This window comes from Pelecanus crispus, chromosome 6 (assembly GCF_030463565.1).
Source record: "Pelecanus crispus isolate bPelCri1 chromosome 6, bPelCri1.pri, whole genome shotgun sequence".
NCBI classification, from domain to species: Eukaryota; Metazoa; Chordata; class Aves; order Pelecaniformes; family Pelecanidae; genus Pelecanus; species Pelecanus crispus.
This window is the reverse complement of record NC_134648.1, coordinates 58,006,415-58,033,376: the sequence shown is the minus strand read 5'-3', so window position 1 is coordinate 58,033,376 and position 26,962 is coordinate 58,006,415. Positions and strand designations below refer to the sequence as shown.

General features: G+C 42.2%; 1 protein-coding gene across 1 annotated transcript; it reads right to left on the bottom strand.

Annotated features, from left to right (window-relative positions):
- BDKRB2 (bradykinin receptor B2) lies at positions 1-26,962 on the bottom strand. The gene is made up of 2 exons (XM_075713146.1): positions 26,884-26,962; positions 1-1,148 (listed from the first exon to the last, which is right to left on the bottom strand). The coding sequence occupies exon 2, from the start codon at positions 1,144-1,146 to the stop codon at positions 1-3; it is 1,146 nt and encodes a 381-aa protein (XP_075569261.1). The 5' UTR covers positions 1,147-1,148; positions 26,884-26,962.

The following is a 26,962-nucleotide window of genomic DNA, read 5'->3' as shown; positions in this document are numbered from 1 at the left end:
TTATTGTGGTAATGAGAAAACAGACTTTTTCCTTGGGTATTCACTTGAAATGGAAGTTCTTATGGTGTCCAGGGAGTTTTCCACCTGCACAGACTGTGATTTTCTGCACCTCTTTGGGAACAAGTCCTTGTAGAATTCCACAGCCTTCTTCTGGAAGTGCTTCCCAACAATTACATACAGGACTGGGTTCAGGCAGCAGTTGCTAAAGGCACAGTATGTAGCTACCTGGGTCACTATATTATTGATTTCTTCCAGGCACTTGAAAGTGGGTGCGAGGTAACGGATTGTGTCGATGAACGTGCTGATCTGGAATGGAAGCCAGGAAACGATAAACAGCAAGAGCACTGCAAGGACCAGTATGGTGGCTCTCCTCTCTGTCTGGACTAATTTCAGTTTTTGTAGCTCACTACTTCGTAAGGCTTTGATAATTTGCACAGTGCAATAGGTAATTACACAGAGCGGGATCACAAAGCCCACAGTATTCAGCAAGCAGTTATTTGCAGGCTCCCAGTAGCTGGATGGATAAACAAGAATGCAGGCTGTGACGTTGTATTCTTCGTAATACTGTAAATTTCGGAACATCATCGTAGGTGAACATATGAGCAATGCACACATCCAGACTACAAAGCTATTCCATTTGGCACAGACAGTTCGTCGCATCCGTCCAAGAGACATAGTTTTCACTAAGGCTAGATAGCGGTCGATGCTCACTAGTGTCAGGAAATAAATGCTAGAATAAAGGTTCATGTTACTCATTATGTTGACAGCTTTACAGAGGAAGAGGCCAAAGGACCATTGAAACTTATTAGAAATATTAATGGCCCAGAAAGGTAAAACACCGACTAACATTAGGTCAGCAAGTGCCATGTTTACTAGGTAAATTTCAGCCACTGTGCAGCGACTTTTGTGGAAACACAGAACTGTGAGGACAAAGGAATTTTCTATCGTTCCCAGAATAAATATAAACCAGAGGAATCCAGGCTGAAAATCCCATAGCCATTTCCATATATCTGAATTAATACATTCATACTGATTCAGCTGATGCAATTCTGAATTATTGTGGACAATTGCCGGACTGACTGTGAGCTCCTGGGTGGCCGTGACGTTGCAAAGCTGTGTAACGTTTTCAGTTGTGATGGAAACCATATCTGTGCAGAGAAAAAGATGACGTGAGATTGCTGCATCTAGCTCGTTGCCACAAAAGACACAGTAAGAAAAGCTGTCTCTGCTTTTCCTACTGTCCTAAAAAGCACAGCTTTGCAAAGGCTTACAATTCTCTGGGTTGCTTTCTTGCAGACGCCCTGCGTGCTTGCAGAGAATTTCACAGTCTAAACTGGTATGGACTGCATGGACTAATTTTAAGTGGGTGAAACAGAGGGCATAAAGCAACAGCAGAGGTTGTAGCCAACAGGTTAACTGAAGAGAATGTTTACCAGTCATTTTTTCACTAGAACCAAGCTGCAGCAAGTCTTTTTTAATTCTTTGAGGAGGTTGATGGTTGTTTTCTTTTCTGATTTTTGTGTATCGATAGCCATAGTCTCCTAAAGGACAGATGTACCTTGTGAGTCTCCTGTTGCTCATTGTTAAGCTGCCAGCCCTGTGGCATGATCCTCAACATTTTACACCCTCTCCTGTAAAGCAATTGGGTGGAATGCAGTGGTGTTTCCTCCTCACACAACACCATATTTTCTTCCGAAATGTTATGACTGTCACAGCAGACATTCAGTTTGAAGCTCTAGTTTGCACTGAGAAAGATGCAGGAGCAAGGATCAGTGCTTGCAAGCAGTGAGGCTTCTCATGGGAATCACCTGTGTATTTTTGTGGCTGTGTTACAGTCTCTTTCTGCAAGCAAGTCACAGCAGACATAAATGGTTGAATCTTTATAAGGGAACTTGGTTTTAATGGGTCCTGTGGTCAGGCTGCAGTGAGACAATTTGAGTGCAAGAGCACAATCTGAAAACCAGCTGCTGTACTGTAGACATTCCATGGGTCAGAACAGCTTGGGGTCTTACAGGGAGCTATTCATGGGCATAACTGTCAGATATGTGCTTAAATGCTACTAGGACCAAACAGAAGTTGAGTGTCCAGCATCCACTCAGTACTGTTAAAATGTTAACTGTGGTTTTTATTGCTGTGTTCTGGGATAATGAACACTGAGATACTATTCAAATACAAGACTGGCTTCCCAGATCCGTATATATAATTGTCTGGACTGGGTGACAGAAATACTGTTTGTCTTTTTCCAGGTCTTTAAAATACCACTGTTTATATTATGGTTTGTTTGGAAGCTTTTCAGACATTTGTCTGATTCAGCTGGTAACTTGGCAGTAAAAAGGGGGCACATTTGTAATTCCTGAAAGGATGTGGTTCTCATTTATACTCTGGTTACTGGATTTGTTGGTTGATACATGTCAGTGCTCTATATGCATGTAGACATTTGTCTGTTGGGTGCAGAATTACTGAAAAATGGTGGTCATATTTTGTGTACTTAGTTTTGATTAATCACTGTAGTGGTTGAGAATCAAAAGTGAAGATGAATACCACATTTTACTGAGTACAGTAAAGGCAGTAACAAAGGAGACTGTCTATACTGTAAAGTTTATAACAGAGGTGTCAGGCAGGACAGGTCAACTGGATAAAACAGGCACGTGGGACTGAGAACCTTGAAAGACAAGGTAGTTTAAAAATGCACTAATGGGCACAAAACAAAATGTCAGCAGCGCACATTTCCAATCCTTCATAACTTAAGCAAAGAACAGTATTTGTATAAACTGGGTAACAACATAAATATTCTCATTCTCCAAGATCATCCTCTCCAAACCTCAACTTTTTAAGACCATATCTAACTGCAGGAACATCCCTCCATCCTCTATCCTGCCTCTTCATTAACCTTGTCATTGTTAGAGCCACCTCAACCTTGAGACACTTGTATCCTTTTGACTTCTGAATGTTTTCAACCAGCATCTGGGGAATGGGTTGGTGAAGCCTCCTTATTACACAGCATCACATGTTGTAGACACCCATCCAGTGAACTGTGCTTTTGCTGACACTAGTTATCTGGAGCTTTTAGGTCTAGTGGATATGGATTTAGCTGTTCTATACTGAAAACAAATGCCATCCCCAGTGCATGCTATGCAACACTGCCAGTATTCTAATTTATGTCCTCTTCATTTTCCAGGTGCAAGCAGCTTACTATAGGTTGTAAATGCTTTGGTTAGAAATCTTACTTTTGTTTCAGCCCTTCCAGGCATAGCAGAGCACCTGCACCTATAGTGCATTTTTCTACCACCTTAGTTGTTCATATTTCAGCACAATGGAATATAAGACAATACCAAAAACCTCACTGAAGCCCACATATGTCTGATCTATTGCTTCTGCTTTATCCATTAGGCCAGATTGGATTAGTCTGACAGAACTTTATTCTTGACAAGTTTATATTGGCAGTTCCTTATCACTTTGTTATTCCTTATTATCCTCCATATGTGGATATGCTGATTATTTAATATCTTGCTGTCATGTTTTCCAGGTATTTAAATGAGATCGACAAGTTTGTAAGTCTCTCGGTCCTGCTATCTGTGCCTTTTAAAGATAAGTATTGTGTATTGTCCTCTCTGGGCTTCTGAAATGTCCCCATTTTCCTTGGTTTCACAGACACAAAAATTGATAGCAAAGATTTCCTCTCCTAATTCCTGAACCATGCTGGGGGGGGTTATATATGACCCTGCCACTTTGCATACCTCCATATATTCTTTAATTTGTTCTTTCCCAGTTCACATAAATCCAGTTGTTCAAATCAATCATCTTAAATATCGGATCAAAATCTTCATTTCTAAGAGGACTAACGCAGAGTCATCATTGAACTTCCCATCATTCTCTGAGTTACTGATTCCCTTTTCCTTTTAGTAACAGGCCTAGACTTTCCTCCATTATCCTCTTTCTTTTGATGTATTTACAGAAACATTTTGTTACCTCCTATGTCCCCTATTAACTGCAACTCATTTTTATCCTGATGTTTCCGATATGTTCTATGTTCTCAGTTCTTAAGTAATACCTCAGGTAGCCATACTTTTCTGTAATTAATCTTCCCATAGCAAAGCCTGGCATCAAGATGCTGGTATTCAAAAATATTTAAATATCTCAAAGCCCAACTCTTGTAGCTGCAAGAGATGCCACTAACAAATTGCAAAAAGCAGTTTCAAGTCTCCCTTTCTGTGTATGCTGGCACTTTACACTGTAAAAACACATAGGAAGTGAAATACTAATAGATGATCAACAAAAGGTCATCTGAGAACAGAGAAGTTCTGTTGGATGAAGCAATTAGCAGAAGCTGATTCTTCTGCTGGTAGAAGGCTGTGAGCCAGCAGAAAGAATTGTAAGTACATTATTTTATGCTTTGAGGTTGAATGTATGCATATATTTAATACGATGTTCATTAGTAATTCAGAAACTGGTCATAAAGACTACGTTGGCAATTTCTATGCCTTTCCCTCATTATATGACTAATAGAAAAACAATAAACAGGAATTAATTTACAGCAAATAGCAGCTCAGAAACTGCCTACAGATTTATGATATTTTTCTTACAATTAATCACTTTTAGATTATTTTTTTTTAGAAGGGAAAGCCCTAGAATACTTTAAAATAAATTACTTATATCACATTATTGTGGTCTGGCAACAGTGTGCAGGGGATAGTTAGGATGTGACCAAGTCCATGACATGGGGATTCTGGTGACCTGCATCCTTGATCCTTAGCTCAAGCCCTTCCATAAAGCATTGATAGAAATATGGGAGAGAACAAGCTAAAATGTGCTAATGATCAGTTTACAAATCCTATGTAAATGATGTGCTCGGTGCTATTCTCTATAGCACAGGAAACTCATTAAAGCATGTGTTTACTGAATAAATTATGATTTACACAGCCACAATTTTGAAAAGGTCTCTAAAAATTCAAACCTTGAGAGATAATAACTCTGTCTCTTTATTGCCTTAATTTTCTGACAAATTAAGGAGTTGATTTGCATTAAAATAACCTTTACTTCTGCAAGGTTATTTTTGTCCCAGTCAAGTTCCACAATCTGGTGCCGCATGAAGCCTCATGAAACTTAACAGTGTAACTGCAAGGGCAGCCACAGGGTGCAAAGGGACGGTGGCGGGTGAATGAAAACCAGGAAATGTTTAAGCTAACATTGCCACAAGAAGTGGCCCCTGATCTACAACGTCAAATGTGCTAAATCCCATTAGAAATTCATTATACAAAGATTGGAAATTAAAAATTAAAGTCATGGGGTCAGTAAAACCAGAACATTTTAGGAATGTTTCAGACACTTCCTCTATCTCTCCAAAATAACAAATGCCGCCTTGGTGAATGCAGGAGGTTGACCCTGGCTGGATGCCAGGTGCCCACCAAAGCCACTCTATCACTCCCCCTCCTCAGTTGGACAGGGGAGAGAAAATATAATGAAAGGGTCATGAGTTGAGATAAGGACAGGGAGATCGCTCACCAATTACTGTCAAGGGCAAAACAGACTAAACTTGGGGGAAATAATTAATTTATTAATAGTCAAATCAGAGTAAGACAGTGAGAAATAAAAACCAAATCTTAAAACACCTTCCCCCCACCCCTCCCTTCTTCCTGGGCTCAACCTCCTTCCCAATTTCTCTACCTCCTTCCCCCTTCAGGGGACAGGGAATGTGTGTTGTGCTTAATCTGAACAGAGAAATAATTATTTTTAACATTAGAGGCTGTTCCAGGATCAAAACAACAGGATCTTCAGGTATCTTCAGCCACTAAATCATTCAATTTCAACCTTGACAACCTCAGAATTTTTAAAGACCCAGCTGGATAAAGCCCAGAGTGGCATGGTCTGATTTCACAGCTGACCCAGCTTTGAGCAAGAGGTTGGACTAGAGACTTCCAGGTCCCTTCCAACCTGGTTTATCCTGAATTTCTTAATTTGTGCTTCTTGTGATGATAGCTGAAACTTCCAGTTGGATTAAGGCCAACAAACAAAAGCTGAATTTCAGCAAAGAGTGCCCTAGCTCAGTGGAGTTTCCTAGCTGACCAGGGTGCCCTTGCTCACCAAGTTTCCTTAGGAAGTTAGGACAATTTGTTGAAAGCAGTGCAGGAACTGGCTTTTGCTAAAGTAACTTTTTTTTTTTTTTCCCCCAAGTATTGGGACACAAAATTGGCTCTTCCAAATCACAGAAAGAACTGGAGAAAAGTTGGTTTGTATTATCTGGGGTTTTCAGTGGGAAGCAGAAGGTAGCCTGAGTGCCAGGAGAGCAGAGCCTGCGCAGCCAGGAGTTGAGAGGTCAACGCTGGCAACTGAAACGTGCTGAGTTAGGCTTCTGCATCTAGGCTGATGCACTGGGCCCTTGGAGCCATGTTGCAACATGTGTGTACTGCTCCATTTACCTTTCTAATCTTCGTGTTGCTTCAGTTATCTCTTTAGATGGCTAGAAAAGAAAGAAAAACCCAGAGAGACAGACAGACATCTGGGAAGACTTAAGCAGAGACATTAAGTCAGTGGAGCAGGAGGGGTGTGCAGGAAATTAAAATAGGAATCCACATTCGTTGACAACTCGGTCTGGCATAGCAATGGGGAGTTTTGCCTTTCTTTTCAACAGAAATCCTAAGAGACTGTATTCAGTGTGTATAGAGGAGTTAAAAATTTCTGTGATTTTGAGGAAGAGAAGCAGCCAGGTGTTTGGGAGGCAGTTCAGGTGATTGAAAGTGCAGGGTGTCTAGGATGTCTGCAGGGGGTTGGTATATGATACAGGACCTCTGAGAGGTGTGGTCTTCTAGAGCCCAGCAAGATACCCTGGAGTTACTGAAGCACCCCCAGACACTGCAGGGACAACTTTGCCCCTTGATGTTAGTGCTAAGATTGGAGGGTGGGGGCATAACTCCACTGTGAAACTAGCAAAACTTTGGGCTTAATAAAGCATTATAGAGACTATAAAATAGAGTGTTACAGCTGTAAAATAAAATATGGAATTAGAGCAAAGGTAGATAAGGAAAAGAGTCTCCTGGAAATTAGTCTGCTAAAACAGCCCAGGTTTTAAGAGCTCAAAAATAGAAGCTGCTGATTTCTTCCAGAAGAAATGGTTAAAGTATAAGCTTCTGATTTTTAAGTATTTGAAAAATAGAATAAAGGAGGTTTGGGTCCATATTTGAAATGAATAAGAGTCTGATGTAGTGCTAAATGTATTGGACCTTGGCTTAGTGCTGTTTTTAAGGAAAATTTCTGCTTATTGTCTTTTGGGAGAACAGCAGTGCTATGTAAAGCTCTGTGCTACCTTGGCAACAGTTGAAGCACATGAGCTAGAGGAAAAGGTTTTTGTTTTTATTGTTTTGTATTTCTTCTGAAAAAAGGAATTATCTATCAGTAAAATAACAGAGGGAGAAACCCAGACCTGCCTCTCTATACTCGTTTTTGCTGACTTTATGACCTTTTAAAAGATCTGCATGTTCATAACACCTTCCTAATTCCTGAGAACTCTGTATTCCTCAAAGTTGACTTAAAACCCATCCATATTTTTAGCCTTTCATAACTATCTCAAAGGCAAAATAAGCTAGAAATGTTCAGCAAGAAATAACTTTTTAAATTAACCATTTTCCTTGTAGAAATATTTCCTCTTCCCTCTCTGAAGTATGGACGAGGGAAAACACGTTTAGTCAGAAATGTAATGCCATACAACTCTGATCATCTACCATTCCTATTGTAACATGTATAAATGCCATATATTATTGTATTGTTCACTAACAGTAATTTTACTGAGAGTGATTTACAAATGTGAGTGGATTCAGTCTCTCAGAAATCCTTTTTTCCTGTGAAAATTTATTATATGAGCTGTTATGAGGCTACATGACTTACTCCCAGTCAATGGTGAGCGCAAGGCCTAGATGATGAACTTGGGCGCGCTTATTGGGCACTTCTTAAAACAAAGTGCTGTAAAGATTGAGCTGTGGTTTTGTTGCATGTGTTAGCTCACTTAGCTGTTCTTTGGAGCTGTGAAAACTTTCATAGATCCTGGATTTCAGGAAGTATCGCAGAAAAGCACTGCAGTTGGTGATATAATGAGTAAGAACATTCTTCTTGCAGAGAAAGGCTGCATCAAAGCTTCATTAAATTAAAAAGGGAAGGGTATAAGCAAATAAATAGTAGAAAATGCCAAGTCTTTCAAATACTGTCCTGGGGTTGTTTTGAGGCATATTATAGCAAGGAGCAGTTTGGACAAAAGAATGAAATACGAGGCTAAATCCCTCAGCCCCACAATAAACCTTCTGCTAATATTTGAGAGTGTTTGGCAATAGAAGTAAATGAGGTCTGTAACTGTGGGGCAATCAAGAATTGAAAATTTGATACATTCGAGACCTGTACATAGTCATGTGCTCACAGCAACAAATCCCTAAGTTAAATTTAGACCTGAATACGGGTTTAAAGTTCTGTTTTCCTGGAGATTTCTATTGTGTTAACACTGTGAAGCTTTGCCCTTCCCTTTTGTGTATGATGGATTAATAAACACAGTAGAACTTTCTGTACTTGTTCGGCAACTTTTACCATTGTAGTTCAGAGAAAGAAGACAAATTAAAAAAACTACTAAACTACTCTGAAAACAGAGATGATCACTGCCTTTCTCCCCCTTGCAGCACACACTTCAATTTCTGCTGTTCAGACACCTCTGAGAAAGTTTAAGCTGTTCTGATTTACTGAGTTATTTTTTTTCTCCATCCCCAGCTTTCTCAACATAGTATATGTCTACGAAGGAATGAAGTATACGATGCTGTTAAATCTAAGTGTTAATCAAGCGTAAGCCAATTTCTTCCTCTCTTTGCAGTCACTGGACAGATGACAGACCTATTTCCAAGTCTCCATTCTGTTTAACTTGGAACAAAATCTTGAACTCAGGTGATCCCCATGCCTGTATAGTAAAAGGCCACAAGCTTATTGAATAATGTTGATTAAGACTATTTCTCTTTATGAAGTTATTTCAAATGAGTATAAATACTTAAATAATTGTTGTAGCAGGGACATGAATCTGATTCTTCCAACTTTGGAAAATATCAGTTGCGAGGTTTATAATGCCAATCTCGCAACTCCTTCTCTCTCTCCTCGTGAATACTGAATTACTTGCTGCCATTGTCAAGTCTCTTTAATCTTCTTTAATTCTCCAGGACCTTAATCTTCATGGACCCCCTACTCCTGCCCCCTTAGACTTAATGCCACTCTACTCCAGAACCTGGTGTCAGGAGTCCTGAGTAGCTTTGTGTCTCCCTGAACCAAGATGATAACTTTCTGATTCTCTTACAGCAAGGCATATTACCCTCACACAATGCACTGATGTCACAGCTGAGCCTATACTTTTTCTGTGTTTATTGTAGTGCATTTGCTTAAAATGTTTTGACAACTGAGAAGGAAAACACTCAAACAGGAGAAAACTGACCACAAACTCATTGTGCAAGGCTGGCAGGGTACTTTGTTCTCTTCTTTTTGGCGATCCCCATATGAGAACAAGTATGGTTAAGCATAAGTGCTCATTGTCCAAAGCTCAGCCAACAACTAGCATTTAGGTTAGGGTTAGGGTCAGGAAAGAGAGAAATCTAGGAGCTGCAGTAGGAGTGGGACTGCAAAAGCATTGCAGAAGTGAAGAACAGTCACCCAAATGAGTTATTCCTTGAGAACTTTTTCATGGGAACCATGGCTGGTCATCATGGTCCAAGACTCCGCCTGTGTCTAGGGTTCAGGTTTGTGCTAGGAGACTCACACACTATGTCTGCTCATTTGGAGATAAGGTGAGCCCTATCATGCCTATAGATGTGTTTATCACATCTGATACTGTGTCTTATCAGTGCTCTGTGTTTTCCCATGTATATGATACTGGGTCAGCTTAGTTTTGCACACTGGTATCTTGGGCTTTGTTGAGAGCATTTGCTTTCAGAAAGCTCTGAGCATATCATTGAGCTTAGGGTCCATCTGCTGCTATGTCTGACTGCTGTTCTTTTGGGTTTTGTTTACTTGATCTTAATATTTGGTCCAAAATAATGTTTTGTATTTCATTCTTGGTAAGGTATGGGGTACAGGGTCAAACTTTGCAAGTAGCATCAAGCTTTCCCTTCCTTTTCTCAAGTTCTTTGGTGCCTTTGAGGGCAAGCACTAGCTTACAGCAATAACATAAACAGGAATGCTGCTACTTCATTAGGCAGACACTTTAAACAATGCCAGGGTAGGACACATCCCCGAATGCACTGGTTGAAGATTCCCACTCAGCCCAGCTTTCAGGCTGAGTGGCTCCCTTTCTCAAAGGCACAGACAGAAGAGATGCTGAAGAAAATAGAGATGAAGATGGCAGATGTAGATCAGGGGCAAATTTGCAAGTCACACAGGGAGAGGGGAAGGGAAATGTGCTTAATGGAGACAGTGCTGTCTGGGGCCCTGACAATTGCTAGGTAGAAATAAGTAAAGAAGGTCAATATACTTTGTTTGTAGAATGGGAGAAATAAACTCAAAGCTTGGTCTTATTTGCTTAGACTGACAAAGCTCAATAGTTTCTATCATTAGCTGAAAGACCTCCTGCCAACAGGGGCAATGATCAGACAATATTTAGCTCACATTTTTCATCTTTGCAGAATTTGCACTCAACATTGGATCTGTTGCTGAGAAAATGATTGTCTATTAACATAATTTATTCCCGTGCCTAGCCGGTTCAGTGCCTAGCTTGATAATATCTCCCCCATTGCCCTGTCTTGCAAATAGGGATGGATGGGAGTGAGCCTAACTGCACATTTGTACAGGGAGAGAAGCAGCAAATGTGCTGCTTAGAGTAATATGCTTTGGCACCAGGAACCACACAGGGCTCCCTGTTGCGTGGCAGTGACTGCTGGGAAAGCCTAAGCCTTGTCCCAGGGCTGAAATCTTGCACCTCCCTTAACCCTCCTGCAGCACTCATGGTCTCTGTCTACAGAGTTGTATGATTACAACTCGCACAGTTTAACGGAATTATGAGGACAAATGAGAGACTATAAACTTCCTGAGTTTTATGATGTGAGATGTAGATTTACCAGGTTGGAGCAGGGTGAAAGGAGGTTGTTTCCCCTCCCCTAAGCACTGCAGGCACCATGGGAATTCTCTGTTGTATGACAAGGAATTGCTGTACTCCATCACCACTGCAAAATTCAAAGAGCTTAATGCACTAATGTTGTGAGACCCATTTAATATCCATTGCAGGAGCCTAATGTGATGTGAAATGGCAGGTCTGATGGTATAAAACAGCACAATGCATCTATCAAGTGGCAGACAATACCTTGAGCCCAGTGAATAGCTAAGGTAACCTGTATGCAGTGATAAAGAAATAAAATGTTAGTAATTTTATCAAGAGTAGCTTGTGTAGCTAGATTACATTTCTTTGTTAAAGTAAGAATTTCCTGCTTTAGAAAACAACCTTTCCTGAAACCCAGATAGATCAGAACTACTGCAAGTACCATGCTGAAAACAGCTAAGCTGGAAAATGTGAATTTTCAACTGGCCAATGACAGTTTGAGAGGTGGGCTAGAGGAATTGTTCCTAGGGTAGGTTCTCAGAACTGGTCTTGGGGTTCAACTAATAAAATAGTTACAGGTGTGATCTCAGTATGAAAGATAGGAGAGCACTGATGAAGCATGCCAATTACATAAATTGCTTGATATCTTCATTACAGAGAACAATGGGAATATCCTGCAGAAAGAACTGGAGGATATTAATAGAGCAACAGAGGTAGAATAAGAAGAAAAAACTTTAAGTCCTGAAGCACTTCTTCTCCCCAAGAAGATGTACTAACTGATGCTCCTTTATTCTCCTTGCAGTAGTGGAAGAGCTATTCAGCAGTGCACAAAACTCCACTTAAGACTCCCTCACTGATATGCACATGGATGTCCTCTAAAGCTTTGCTGTTTGTTGAATTACTCCTACCAGACCTCTTCAGCTCAGTTTGCCCACTCCTTTCTCTTAGCAATTGAAATACTGCTCTTTTCCCTGGGTAGCAGCTGATGGTTTGACCCCGGCTGGATGCCAATTGCCCACCAAAGCCGCTCTATCACTCCCCTTCTCAACTGGACAGGGGAGAGAAAAATATAATGAAAAAGCTTGTGGGTCAAGATAAGGACAGGGAGATCACTCAGCAAGTGCTGTCATGGGCAAAACAGACTCGACTTTGGGGAAATCAATTTAATTTATCACCAATCAAAACTGAGTGGGAGAGAGGAGTGAGAACATGTGTAGGGTAATGAGAAATAAAACCAAATCTTAAAACACCTTCCCCCCACCCCTCCCTTCTTCCCACGCTCAACTTCACTCCCGATTTTCTCTACCTCCTTCTCACAACCGGCACAGGGAGATGGGGAATAGGGGTTGCGGTTGGTTGATCACACATTGTCTCTGCTGCTCCTTCCTCCTCAGGGAAGGGCTGCTCACACTCTTCCCCTGCTCCAGCGTGGGGTCACTCCCACGGGAGACAGTCCTCCATGAACTTCTCTAACGTGGGTCCTTCCCACGGGCTACAGTTCTTCATGAACTGCTCCGGCGTGGGTCCCTTCCATGGGGTGCAGTCCTTCAGGAGCAGACTGCTCCAGTGTGGGTCCCCCACGGGGTCACAAGTCCTGCCACCAAACCTGCTCCAGCATGGGCTCCTCCCCTCCACAGGTCCTGCCAGGAGCGTGCTCCAGTGCAGGCTTCCCACGGGGTCACAGCCTCCTTCAGTCACACCCACCTGCTCCAGTGTGGGGTCCTCCCTGGGCTGCAGGTGGATATCTGCTCCCCCGTGGACCTCCATGGGCTCCATGGGGACAGCCTGCCTCACCATGGTCTTCACCAGGGGCTGCAGGGGAATCTCTGCTTCGGCTCCAGGAGCATCTCCTCCCCCTCCTTCTTCACTGACCTTGGTGTCTGCATGGTCATTCTTCTCACATATTCTGTCTCCTCACTCCAGCTGCAGTTTGTATCCAAGGTGTTTGTTGGTTTTTTTCCCCTTCTTAAATACGTTATCACAGAGGTGCTACCACTGTTGCTGACTGGCTTGGCCTTGGCCAGCAGTGTGTCTGTCTTGGAGCCAGCTGGCATTGGCTCTATCAGACATAGGGGAAGCTTCTATCAGCTTCTTGTAGAAGCCACCGCTGTAGCCCCTCTGCTACCAAAACCTTGCCATGTAAACCCAATACACAGCTCTAAGTTCTTATGACTAGGCAAAATGCCAAGGTCTAATGGACAAATAATATTTGCCAATACTACTCCCTTTGTGCATTAAATACTTAATGGAGAGATTTGCCTTTCAGATGAACTGGGTCTGTGCCCTGAAAGCACTTTTGCTTCTAGCACCTTGAAAACATTGTAGCAGTCATTTAGAAAACAGGCAGAGATTTGCCATCTCCAGTGCCTCCAATCACTGTCGTTTACATTGTTGTCAAGGGTATTTGCAATCATAGAATCATAGAATCATTTAGGTTGGAAAAGACCTTTAAGATCATCCAGTCCAATCATTAACCTACATTACCAAGTCCACACTAAACCAATCAAGGGTAGTGAACTATGTCCCAGAGTGCCACGTCTACCCATTTTTTGAACGCTTCCAGGGATGGTGACTCCACCACCTCTCTGGGCAGCCTGTTCCAATGCTTGACCACTCTTTCCGGGAAGAAATTTTTCCTAATATCCAATCTAAATCTCCCCTGGCACAACTTGAGACCATTTCCTCTCGTCCTATTGCTAACTACATGGGAGAAGAGACCAACACCCACCTCACTACAGCCTCCTTTCAGGTAGTTGTAGAGAGCGATAAGGTCTCCCCTCAGCCTCCTCTTCTCCAGACTAAACAACCCCAGTTCCCTCAGCCGCTCCTCATAAGGCCTGTGCTCCAGACCCTTCACCAGCTTTGTTGCCCTTCTCTGGACACGCTCCAGCACCTCAGTGTCTTTCTTGTAGTGAGGGGCCCAAAACGGGACACAGTATTCCAGGTGCAGCCTCACCAGCCCCGAGTACAGGGGGACAACCACCTCCCTGCTCCTACTGGCCACACTATTCCTGATACAAGCCAGGATGCTGTTGGCCTTCTTGGCCACCTGGGCACACTGCTGGCTCATGTTCAGCCGGCTGTCTACCAACACCCCCAGGTCCTTTTCGGCCAGGCAGCTTTCCAGCCACTCTTCCCCAAGCCTGCAGCGTTGCATGGGGTTGTTGTGACCCAAGTGCAGGACTCGGCACTTGGCCTTGTTCAGCCTCATACAGCTGGCCTCGGCCCATCAATCCAGCCTGTCCAGGTCCCTGCACAGGGCCATCCTACCCTCCAGCAGATCAATATTCCTGCCCAACTTGGTGTCATCTGCAAACTTACTGAGGGCGCACTCAATCCCCTCATCCAGATCGTTGATAAAGACATTAAACAAGGCTGGCCCCAAAACAGAGCCCTGGGGAACATTGCTTGTGATCAGTCACCAACTGGACTTAACTCCATTCACCACAACTCTCTGGGCTCGGCCACCCAGCCAGTTTTTTACCCAGTGAAGACTATGCCCATCCAAGCCATGAGCTGCCAGCTTCCCAAGGAGAATGTTATGGGAGACTCTTGGGTGGATCCCATCCAGCCCCATAGACTTGTGAGTGTCCAGATGGCATAGCAGGTCATTAACTGCTTCCTGCTGGACTATGAGGGCTCCATTCTGCTCCCCGTCCCTGCCTTGCAGCTCAGGGGGCTGAGTACCCTGGGGATGACTGGTCTGGCTATTAAACACAGAGGCAAAGAAAGTGTTAAGAACCTCAGCCTTTTCCTTGTCCTCGGTGACAATGTTCCCCCCCACATCCAGCAAAGGATGGAGATCCTCTTTGGCTCTTCTTTTATTGTTGATGTACTTATAAAAACATTTTTTATTATTTTTTACAACAGTGGCCATATTGAGTTCTTGCTGGGCTTTTGCTTTTCTAATTTCCTCCCTGCATGACCTAACAAGATCCCTGTACTCTTCCTGAGTTGCCCGCCCCTTCTTCCAAGGGCAGTAGACTCTCCTTTCTTCCCTGAGCCCCCGCAAAATCTCCCTATTCAGCCAGGCTGTCGTCTTCCCCGCCAGTTGGTCTTACGGCACACAGGGACAGCCCGCTCCTGTGCCCTTATGACTTCCTTCTTGAAGAACGTCCTGCCTTCCTGGACCCCTTTGCTTTTCAGGACTGCCTCCCAAGGGACTTTCCCAACCAATGTCCTGAACAGGCCAAAGTCTGCCCTCTGGAAGTCCATGGTAACAGTTTTGCTGCCCCTCCTCTTTACATCGCCAAGAATTGAGAACTCTTATCATATCATGGTCACTAAGCCCAAGATGGCCTCCGACCACGACATCTCCCACGAGCCCTTCTCTGTAAACAGCAGGTCAAGCGAGGCACCTCCCCTGGTAGTTTTGCTTACCAGCTGCGTCAGAATGTTATCCTCCACACACTCTAGGAACTTCCGAGACTGTTGCCTCTCTGCTGTGTTGTATTTCCAGCAGATGTCCGGCAAGTTGAAGTCCCCCACAAGAACAAGGGCTGGCGATTGCGAGACTTCTGCCAGCCACTTGTAGAACACTTCATCTATCTCTACATCCTGGTTGGGTGTTCTATAGCAGACTCCCAACAGGACATCCGCCTTTCCAGCCTTCCCCCTCATCCTTACCCATAAGCATTCCACCTTGTCATCACCACTGTCAAGCTCTATGCAGTCGAAACACTCCCTAACATACAGAGCCACCCCACCGCCTCTCCTTCCCTGCCTATCCCTTCTGAAGAGCTTATAGCCATCCAGTGCAGCATTCCAGTCATGAGAGGTGTCCCACCACGTTTCTGCAATGGCAACTGTGTCATAGCTATCCTGCTGCACAAGGGCTTCCAGCTCCTCCTGTTTGTTGACCATGCTACGTGCATTGGTGTACATGCACTTGAGATAGGTTATCAATTTTGCCCCCAGTGTCGCCATGCCGCCCCTGGGCTCCTCACTAGCAGGCCTGTTTATATCCTCTTCCTCCTTCAAACCTAGTTTAAAGCCCTCTCAATGAGTCCAGCCAACTCATGGGCAAGAATCCTTTTCCCCCTTGGAGACAGCCGATCTCCATCAGCTGCCAGCAGGCCCGGTGCTGTGTAAACCTCCCCATGATCAAAAAAACCAAAATTCCACCTATGGCACCAGCCTCTGAGCCACCTGTTAATCAGGTGAGTTTTACCATTCCTTTCAGCATTCTTCGGTGCCATTGACGGGATTAAGGAAAACACTACCTGTGTTCCTGATCCTGCGACCAATCACCCCAGTGCCCTGAAGTCCCTCTTCATTGCTTTAGGACTTCTCTCTGTAATCTCATCACTGCCAACCTGTAGAACCAGCAATGGGTAATAATCTGAGGGCCTCACGAGATCGGGGAGTTTCCTAGTAACGTCCCTAACCTGGGCCCCAGGGAGGCAGCAGACTTCCCTGTGGGATGGGTCCGGGTGGCAGACTGGGCCCTCAGTTCCCAGCAGGAGGGAATCACCCACCACAATTACCCTCCTTTTTTTCTTAACAGGGGCAGTCATAATCTGTGGGGATGACTGACTGGCCCTCAGCAACCCCCCGGCTGGACCTTCACCTTCACCTCCCTCCCCACTTGCCTGGCCCTCAACTTCCAGAGCCCCATATCTGTTGTGTAGGGGCAGCTGGGAAGGTGCCCAGTGGTAGCACCTCTGTGATAACACATTTAAGAAGGGAAAAAACCCCAACAAACACCCTGGCTACAAACTGCAGCTGGAGTGAGGAGACAGATTATGTGAGAGGAATGACCATGCAGACACCAAGGTCAATAATGCAGCATTTCCTGCACATTTTCACCACTGGGTTTCACAAGTATGGCCTTTGAGCCATACTGTCTCCAATAGCAAAGATTGGAAGCTCATAGTATGTGTGGTTGACTAGTTGCTTCCCAAAGTCTAATAGCTATTTCTTTGACCCTGTCCTGGTTTCGGCTGGGATAGAGTTAGTTTTCTTCCTAGTAGCAGGCACAGTGCTGTGTTTTGGATTTAGGATGAGAATAATGCTGATAACACACTGATGTTTTAGGTGATGCTAAGTACTGCTTATGCTAGTCAAGGACTTTTCAGCTTCCCATGCTCTGCCAAGTGCACAAGAAACTGGGAGGGGGCACAGCCAGAATAGTTGATCCAAACTGACCAAAGGGCTATTCCATACCATGTCACGTCATGCTCAGTATATAAGCTGCGTGGAGTTGGCTGGGGGGAGCAGCAATCGCAGCTTGAGAACTGGCTGGGTGTCGCTTGGTGGGTGGTGAGCAATTGCATTGTGCATCACTTGCTTTGTATATTATTATTATTATTATTATTATTGTGTTATTATTATCATTACTATTTTACTTTATTTCAATTATTAAACTGTTCTTATCTCAACCCAGGAGTTTTCTCTGTCTTACTCCTCTGATTCTCTCCCCCATCCCATCGGGGCAGGGGGAGTGAGCGAGCGGCAGTGTGGTGCTTAGTTGCTGGCTGGGGCTAAACCACGACAATAGCTGCTGCTTTTCTCATTTCTTATCATACAGGTAACTGATTATTTTACTCTGGAGTTGATTAAGTCTCTGTTGCATTTTGCAAAAACATAAAAGATGTTCTAAACTGTCAAATTATGTCTGCAAAGCATACTTGCAACTACAAATAGTCATCCCCACCAGCAGCTGGAAATGTTTCAGTCACTATTACTTTTTCTATTGCTGAGCCACACATTGATGGCTCTGTGCATGCAGAGGAGTCCTTAGTGCAGAGGGCATCACAGGCAGAATCTGTCCTTTCTATAAATTAGTAATAATGCCTTGTGTTCTCTTAATGCCTTCCACCAAAGGGATATATGGATGGCTTCACTGAGTAATGATGCAGTTTTCAAACAGCATGTTGGGCTCTGAAAATAGAATAAGCTAGAAAGTATGATTAACTATATAACATTCAATTGAAATTATAGCTTTATTTTCAAGCAGGTAGAACTCAGAGGAGATGATATTTATGCAGGTTGTTCAAGTTAACACCTCTACCGCATGGGCTTCTTAAGACAGTCTCTGTTTAACTTAGAACCTCTGACAACAGCTTTAGACCCATCTCAGAAGCTACATTAAACTACAAAATCAAATTTCAACCTCCTGAAAAGCCTGGCTTTTCTCATGGACTATGCCAGTGAATGATCCCCAGCATTACTTATTTGTCTCATGGAAGGCAATACAAGCATGATGTGATACTCATTGTCTAAACAGTAGGTTGTTTTTACTAAAAGAATTAGTGGAGGGTTTTTTGTTTTGTTTTTTAACATTTCATACTCTTTTAAGAACCCCAAAAAGCAGAGTGTGGCAGTGCAAGGACTGGTGACTTCCCTTCTCAAGGAGAAGTCTAGTCTGGAATGTGCTCCACTTCTTAAATGATAAACTTCAGAAAGCCATTTTGCCTTGCCCTTCCTGGGTTAAACATGTCCTGTTACATGTTGCTTGAGCAGCTTGGACAGTCATTTCATATTATTTTCATATCTCTGCTCCTGACTTAGCCAGTACATGAAGCATTTGCAATTAGAAAGAGGCCAGGTGTCAGATATCATGGTTAAAAATCACCACAGTCTGTATACTGCAGAGAAAAGCTCAAAACCAGATGTAAATATTGGAAATTGTGTGTGTGAGTAACAGTAGCAAACTTCAGGCTGTATTGCAATTACCTCTATAGTCACAGCAGATAAAATTGGATATAAATCCAATATAGTCTGTTTTTCTGCTGAAAACCCAGGGGATCTCTAATGACAACAATTCTTAAGTGGGAATACACCATATTTCTATTGGACGAACTAAGTATTCAAATACATGCTGATAGGGATTTGGTGACTAAGTTGTACAAACATGCATGTGGCTTTCAACACTGAGAAGTCTGAAAGGTTCAGGACACTTCTCCAGCTGAGAAGCGGTGTGATTTACAACACCAGTTTACAACGGTCAGTGTTTGGATTATGATTTTATTTTTGCTTTTTCATGCTTTGCCAGTGTTCTAAAATGAACCAGTGTGTTAATTTATTGTCATCCCTTTGTTAGTAACAGATGTCAGAGCCTCACTGGAATCTGGTGAATTTGTTTTTCAGTCTGTATACGTGGTTTTTGAGCAATGGTGTTCACGAAGAGCATATGCCTATCTGCTCCTTCCAGAATGTCAGAGCCGACAAAAAAACACAGTGAGAATTTAGTTAGAGAGACAGATTCCCTTAACATATTCCACACCTCCCTCAAAGAACTATTGTACCCAAAGCTAACAAAACCCAAAGATCCTTCAAAGGTTGAGCAGTCACATGGTGTTGGGTTGTCATGGGGTGGCTCTGCATCCTGACACAAGGTCAGAGACCTTTTCCCGTCTGCACAGTGATAACAGTTAATGGATCACACTTGCTGGTACCTCACACTCATGTATTACTACAGCTACATAGGAGATATTTTACTAAATGTTGGAGGAGGGGAATTTTCTTTTCCTATGGTGTTGACTATCAAAACAGAAAGTTTCTGGAGAAACTGATTTTAAAAGAAAGATTTTTCACAAAAGATTTGGGGAATTTAACAGAAAGTATTTTAAAGATGTCATTTCTGATCTTGAACAAAGGAGCAGACATCTTGACTGCTAACAGCTTAGCAGAAGATCCAGATTCATTCTTTCTCTGTCTGGCCAACTAAACATTTTATTATCTTTACAAAGTGGAGCAGCTCCAAAAATGAAAGAATGAAAGAGCCCAACTCACTACAATTTATCCCCCAGGCACCTGCTTAAGAAGGACGATGCCTCATTCAAAATCCCTAATCTGTGCTACCCATTCCCAGGCAGATTTCTCCTGTGTGTGTGCATGTGTTCTGTGTTTTGGTTTCTTGCTTTCATTAAAAATGTCAAGATTCTTTAATTCCAGGTGGGAATTTCACTTCTTCCTTCTGCCGTTTCCAATTCTTCTATGAAACAGAAATTTTGTCTTCTGACCAGCTTTGTTAATTTTGAGAAATGCTCTGATTTAAGTTAATCATGTCACCTTTGAACTTGTGTACCATCACTTTTGCAACTCTTGTAGAACATAAAGCACTATGTCATATTGCACACGACAGTTTTCTGCAGCAGGCAGAAAAGGCTCATGGCAGGATGTCAGGGCAGGAACAAGTGAAGAGAAAATGAGTGGATGTGAGTTCTGGAAGAGAACATAATGCTGCTAAGGAAAACAGAGGCAAAATGCTGCCACTGGGAGGGAAGGAAGGAAGGATGAAGGAGGAGAAATGCTGCTGCTGGGAAGGAAGGATGTAAGGAAGGAAAGAAAGAAAAAAAGAAGGGTTTAGTTTCCCAAGAGGGAAAAGTGTTCCAAAACAAATAATGAATAAGGAATCCTGCATGAGTCAGGCATATACCAAAGTTATGAGAGTTTTATCTGGGATTTTCATTTAAAACCTTATAAAACCTAGATAGTTTACAGACTTTGGATCCTTATTTTACCTAGCTTCAAAATAGTACCAAATTCAATATTGTTTGATTCTGGTATTTAAAGACAAATCTTTCTTCAATTTTTTAACTTATTTGATCGGAATTCATTTACCCTAAGTCAACCCTTATTCATATATTCTATTTAACCCTTTAAAAAAAAATGACACAAATGTGCAGAGAAAATTACTTATACAGTAAACCTATCTATAGTGATACATGATGCAAAGTGTGACAGAACGAAATTCCAGATGTCTCATACTGTACAGTTATGAGCTGTAATCATGATTCAGATGCCAACTTGTAGACTCCAGCTATTGTGGAAGAAAACAAATGGCCATCTTATATTTCCAAAAAAGATGTTTCCTTAATGTTGCAGGAAGCATCTACACAAAACTGACTCCACTTTGTTACTTCTCCTTCCTTCTGCTTCTGGGAAATGTCCCTGTTGGTGAGACAGTTGGCTGGAATTTCTTGTTATAAGGTGACTCTTTTAATGAAAAAAAGTTTCTCAGAGGAATGATGTAAATAGAAGGTGAGAGCATACAGTTGTCTTGTGCAACATGTCTGTACATGCTGTTTTTTAAAAAATACTTATGTTATAAATCAAAAACTACTCTGAACAATATCCCAGCCATTCACGAATTGCGTTCATGTCTGATTCATTATGACTACTTTAACCAGGTTGGAATAGTATTGCTTTGAAAATGAACTTGCAACTCTGTGCTGGTTTTGGCTGGGGCAGAGTTAATTTTCTTCACAGTAGCCAGCATGGGGCTATGTTTTGGATTTGTGCTGAAAACAGTGTTGATAATTCAGAGATGTTTTAGTTATTGCTGAGCAGTGCTTACACAGGGTCAAGGTCTTTTCTGCTTCTCACCCCACCCCACCAGCAAGTAGGCTGGGGGTGCACAAGAAGTTGGGAACGGACACAGCCAGGACAGCTGGCCCCAACTGACCAAAGGGATATCCCATACCATATGATGTCATGCTCAGCATATAGAGCTGGGGGAAGAAGAAGGAAGTGGGGGACATTTGGAGTTATGGCATTTTGTCTTCCAAAGTAGCCATTACAGCTTTCCTGGAGATGGCTGAACAGCTGTCTGCCTATGGAAAGCAGCGAATGAATTTCTTGTTTTGCTCTGATTGTGCGTGCAGTTTTGCTTTACCTATTAAACTGTCTTTATCTCAACCCACGAGTTTTCTCACCTTTACCCTTCTGATTCTGTCCCCCATCCCACCAGGGGGGAGTTAGTGAGCAGCTGCGTGGTGCTTAGTTGCCAGCTGGGGTTAAACCATGACAAACTCACCAATAAAAAAAAGACAAGAGCCGTTTAGAAAGCTCTTAACTTTTAAACTGGTGCCCTTGTTCTTGTAAATGATTAGTCCATCTTCTTCATTACTTGACTTTGTTACTTACTGTAAATCTCTACTCAAGATGAAGACTTATGAGAAGATAACTGCTTTTGCTTGTTTGTTTGCCCCTGAGGGATAATCCCAGATCCTCATGACCTGGGAATTTTGGCATTAACTAGAAGAAAAAAGAAAAAAAAAAAGATCCTTGCCCAGGCAAAGGAGAAGAAATAAACAAATGCAACAGTTTTGATCCTAATAGATGGACACATCAGAAATGTCTGATGAAAATATTTGTTGATCTTTTTGTACCAAGTAAAAATGTGGGAACCAGGAAGGAATTGGTGGAGGCTTCTTGTAGGATTGTCCCTTAGTAATGGGTAGGACAGGGCTGTGTGGATAACATGATTATGCAGAGGAACATGTATTTTACTTCTCTGACAAGATGCTAATAAATATCTATTTGTGTTTGTCTATATAGGTGTACATATGTGTGTGTCTATATATATGTCTGTGTGTGCATAGAGAGAGGAGAATTTCCAAAAAGCAAAGATTTCCTGGTCACCTTTAGTGCCACAACCTATTTGCCTAATGTTTTGCTGTTTACTCTGGGAGAAAGTGTTTGGTGTGTTTCCAGTGCCTCGCACTGGAAGGACCAGGAACAGCAAAACTTTCTGGGTGATGCCAAGCAGAACAGCCATCTGTGAGCTGGTCTGGAGCAGGTAAGATGGAAACCTGCACGAGAAGCATGTGGGAGGGCCTTTCAGGGTACAAACACAGTGTCTGGAGGGCTTGATTTAGATGACTCAGTCTAAAGAAATAAAGAAATAAGAAATCCATCCTTGAGCTCAGATATCACAGATTGAGAGGAGACCATTATAATAAATAACCTGATGACGCTAGGCTGGTTGTAAGATTCATTGGCTGAAGTTCAGCTTTGAGCTCAAGCTGTACAGTTACAATGGCTAAAATTTGACTTGGAGTGTATTTTGTGTCGCATAGCAAGTTTACCTGTTGTGATAGTTAAGGGAACACCCACTGAACAGATTTGTTTTTTGTCTCCTGATTTCACATCTAGGAAAACAAGCCTTCACAGACCTTTCCCTCTGGAACAAGAAGCTAGAAAAAGGGTGTGGCTACCCTATCATGTTTGGTAAACAGATTACTGGTGAGAAAATCACTCATCTCCGCTAACAGGTCTGCAAGACATCATCTGCTGTAAACTGTCATTACTCTGCTGATGGCACTGTGAGCATTCAGCCCAGCTGAGGATCTGGGCTGTGTGGTTAATTGTATCACTTTTTATGTCCCTTCATCTGGTTGTTTGCTTGATGTGCTGTTTGCCCCAGTCTAGCAGGTAGGATCCGGAGTACAGCTCTGCAGATATTGCCATACTGTCTGTGTTATACTGACAGCCGGAGGCTTTGGTGATAATGAGTGTGCAAAAGCCATGCAAGCATAGAGACAGGCTTTGCCTCAAGGAGTTTATAATCTAAGTAGATGCCAAATGTGATACACAGAGTGTAGAATATATAGCTTGTTATAGGGAAAGACTGCTGGAAAAGGAGATGAAAGGTGCATGCGGACCTGAGCTAAAACCTAGTGACATATACTGCAATATTTCTGTCTTTCTACTTAGGTGTTTAAGGATCAGGTCTCACCTTTGAATTATGAAGGCTTCACAGTTGCTTTCTGCAAAAATACTCAGGGGACCTGATGAAACACTTCCAGTTTACTGCTCTGCCCACTATCTGCAGGCAGTTTACTCTTCACATCAGGAAAATGGTTTGGGTTATTGCTTTGCTCCATGTGTGTGGGCAGAGGGCTCACATCAGCCTTCTGGAGGGGAACCTGCTGCCTGTCTTTTGTACCCCATGACACTTCAGAGCAGCATCCTTTCAGTCAGTCAAACAACTAATAGGAAATCATAGAGCTGTGGAAAAAGGACAGGGCATCTCCGGAGACACAGGGGTGCAGGTCCCAAAGGGCATGCCCACAACGTACTCCCTTCTGCCAAAGCAGGAACACTGCAGGAGGAAAAGCAGCTATGGCCAGTTCTGCCTCTGGGCATGAATGTATAAATCCTGTTAATATCAAAAAGACCTGGACCTCTAGCCATAGTTCACTCTCTTTTTTATGGAGTTTACCTGTAATCTCAGATAATGTGAATGTGAGAAATGGATTTCTGCATTTTGACATCTCCGTTCTCTGCAAATTATCCACAGTCTGAAATCCACCTTACTTTGCAGCGCTATTGCTACGCTGGCATACCTTAGTGTACAAAGCTCAGCACTAGCGGATCTGCAAACCTGGATAATCAGATTTGTTTGCAGGGATCACAAAAACCAGGCCAACCTTGCTGAACTGAGTTGAGGAGTTAACATGTAGGGAAGGTAAATATAGCACAGCAGCAAAACTAAGTTAAATCCACCCCCTCAGCGAACACCAAAAGTCCTGAAGCATTTTGTTGAAGTTTGATGTAGCAGCTTTGCCACAATGTCTGAATGCTTTGGTCTTGCTTGTCATCAGACTGAAGATAGCATGCTCTCAGCAGGCTACTTTGCTCCTTGTGTTTTTCTGGGCTGTATCCCATTAGTGTCTGTTTTGCAATATTTAACTCCTTAGTGGGGTGGTAGACGCAGGGTTTGTGAGTCAGCACCCAAAGACTGAACTGTAGAGTGTGATTCTTTAGTAGCTGCCCGTTCACCCAGAGATACTCCAGTTATAGAGGATTGGCTAAGGAAAGCTTTTGTCTCCACTTTAAAGCACCGTGTTTGTTTACAGCTGTGTATCAGCTAGCCAGAGGCATAACTTTTCAGCATGATGTATGGAAAATTTAAAGTGTGCTAAATGCAAGAAGGAAGGAAGATAAACCCTTAGATAAGGTAGGGGAAACTCAAATGTATGGAGTACTGACAGAGAGTGTTAAAAAACCATGAGTGACAACAGAACAAGGCTGGATTATGTATAACTTTTAAAGAAAAGCAGAGGTTCTAGCTAAATGGGTAAAATGGCTTTTTTATTCTCAGGATTTTTTTAACTTTATATTGATTAGCATTACTAATGAGTTCAGGTGTACTTTTGCTGTTGACTTTGTTACTGGGATGGAATTTGTTTTGAAAGCAAAGCTTTGCTTTGAGAGCAAAACTCTGATGAGTCTTCCTGGACTTGCAATACAATTATTTTTTCCTACCATGATTTTGGAAACAGTGGGATTTTAGTTTCCAAGAGCTTTTTACCACCTTCTTTCCATGGAAAACAGACTATGAAACACTAACTATTCTTAAGCAGCGAATTTTACGGGTTTTGTAATGAATGTGCTAAAATTCTCCTAAATTCCTCTTGTTTTCTGTCTGAGAAAAAACTGCAAATATTACATAGCTATGAGAATTTTTTAAAGCTGTGTTCCAGTGCAATGATAAGATCCTTATTTCATGAAGCTCTAATTCAGTAGGAAAGGCAAATTTTTTGTTGGATTGTCAGTACAAAATGTTCAGGTAACTCTGAGTAACTCAGTTAATCTTGTTCTAGCATGTACAGGACCCAGTGGAAAACCTGACAAAGATTTTCTGGAGGTGTCTCTGCTCTGGCTGCTCCAAAGTCTTTATTCACTTGGGTACATTTATCCCTTCTCTTTGTGTTTTCACTACTCACATTGAAAACAAGACAAATATATTTGGAGGTCGATCAATGATCCTGAAGTGCAAAGACTCTTCTCCTCACTCTTTTCTTAATGATTGCACATTCTGAGAGAACAGCAGGCAAGATAAAAATCATATGACTGGTATCTCTCAATATCCTAATACTTCAATCTTAGAGACTCTGCTGTAAAAATAGATTGGTATTTTCCTAGCTAACTGTCTTCTAGCTTTTTTAAGAAAGTATGTACAGCTGTTCATGATAATAATACACTCTTATCTTAGGGGATGACATCTGTAAGATTACATACAGTGTATTAAAACAAGGATTCTAATGACAAACTATTTAATTCTTTTGGGTTTATGGCTATTTCGTTATTTTTTTTACGATAAGATGGCTGCTTAGGATACAGTGTAATGGAAGATTAATAGCTAGAAGTATAACATATATTTCAACCTTTAGTCTTTTTGTTACATGATGCTAATTACAAACCCAGTTCTAAACTTTTATTTGTTTTTATCAGCATCTTATCAGCATTATGTAGATGCTCATGTACCCAAGGTTGGACAGGGCTCTGAGCAACCTGATCTAGTTAAAGATGTGCCTGCTCACTGCAGGGAGGTTGGACTAGATGACCTTTAAAGGTCCCTTCCAACTCAAACTATTCTATGATTCTATGATTCTATGATCTTATAAGTCATGCTCCTATTGCATTTTTTTATTTGGATACAGATGTTAGAAAGAAACTGATAATGTTGCTTAAAGGTGATCCAAAACTTTTCTTCTTTGTAACATAAGAAATATCTTTAAATGTTTAGTCTTTGCCATTCAGTCAATGCAGATCAGACAGGTTAGCAGTGTAAGTTGTACACACATACACAGTTCCCGCCCCACAAAGTTTACAATCAAAATAATAAACAGAAGACGATCAGTATGTACAGAAAAGAATTGCCTCTGGTTTCTCCCTACTATTTTGTAGGTAATTTCTCAGCTGAAAACAAAGTTAGTTGCTTGCACTTTCTGGTTTTTTTGTGAGATGAAAGAACGGGTGCCCATGGTGTGATTTCTTCTGGTCAGAAGAAATCCTTACCCTCCAGTAGCCCATACTCTGAACAGTATCCGTCGCAGGTGAAAAGCCCTGTGCCTTTGATAGGTTGGGAACTTTGAAATAAAGCATTTTTCTGTAAATGCTACAGGTCTGCAAAACCTGACAAGTTATATAATCACATTAGCAAAGATTATTTTTCTCCTCTGTCTTCCTGGAACACTAATGACATCAGATCTTTTATCACTGAATCAGAAACATATTAAGAATTCAAGAAGTCGTTTCCAAGAAGCGACATAGTGACTTTAAATAAAGAGAACTTTTCATATTAAAGAGAAGCTGGAAACACATACCTTGACTGCAGATTCACCACTGGGGAGGTATAAATGAGTGAAGTGGAACACGCCTCTGGGAGCAGCCAAGCTCCTTCTG

Coding starts and splice junctions, on each gene's coding strand:
- BDKRB2 (XM_075713146.1), bottom strand. CDS start 1,146: ATGGTTTCCATCACAACTGAAAACGTTACACAGCTTTGCAACGTCACG.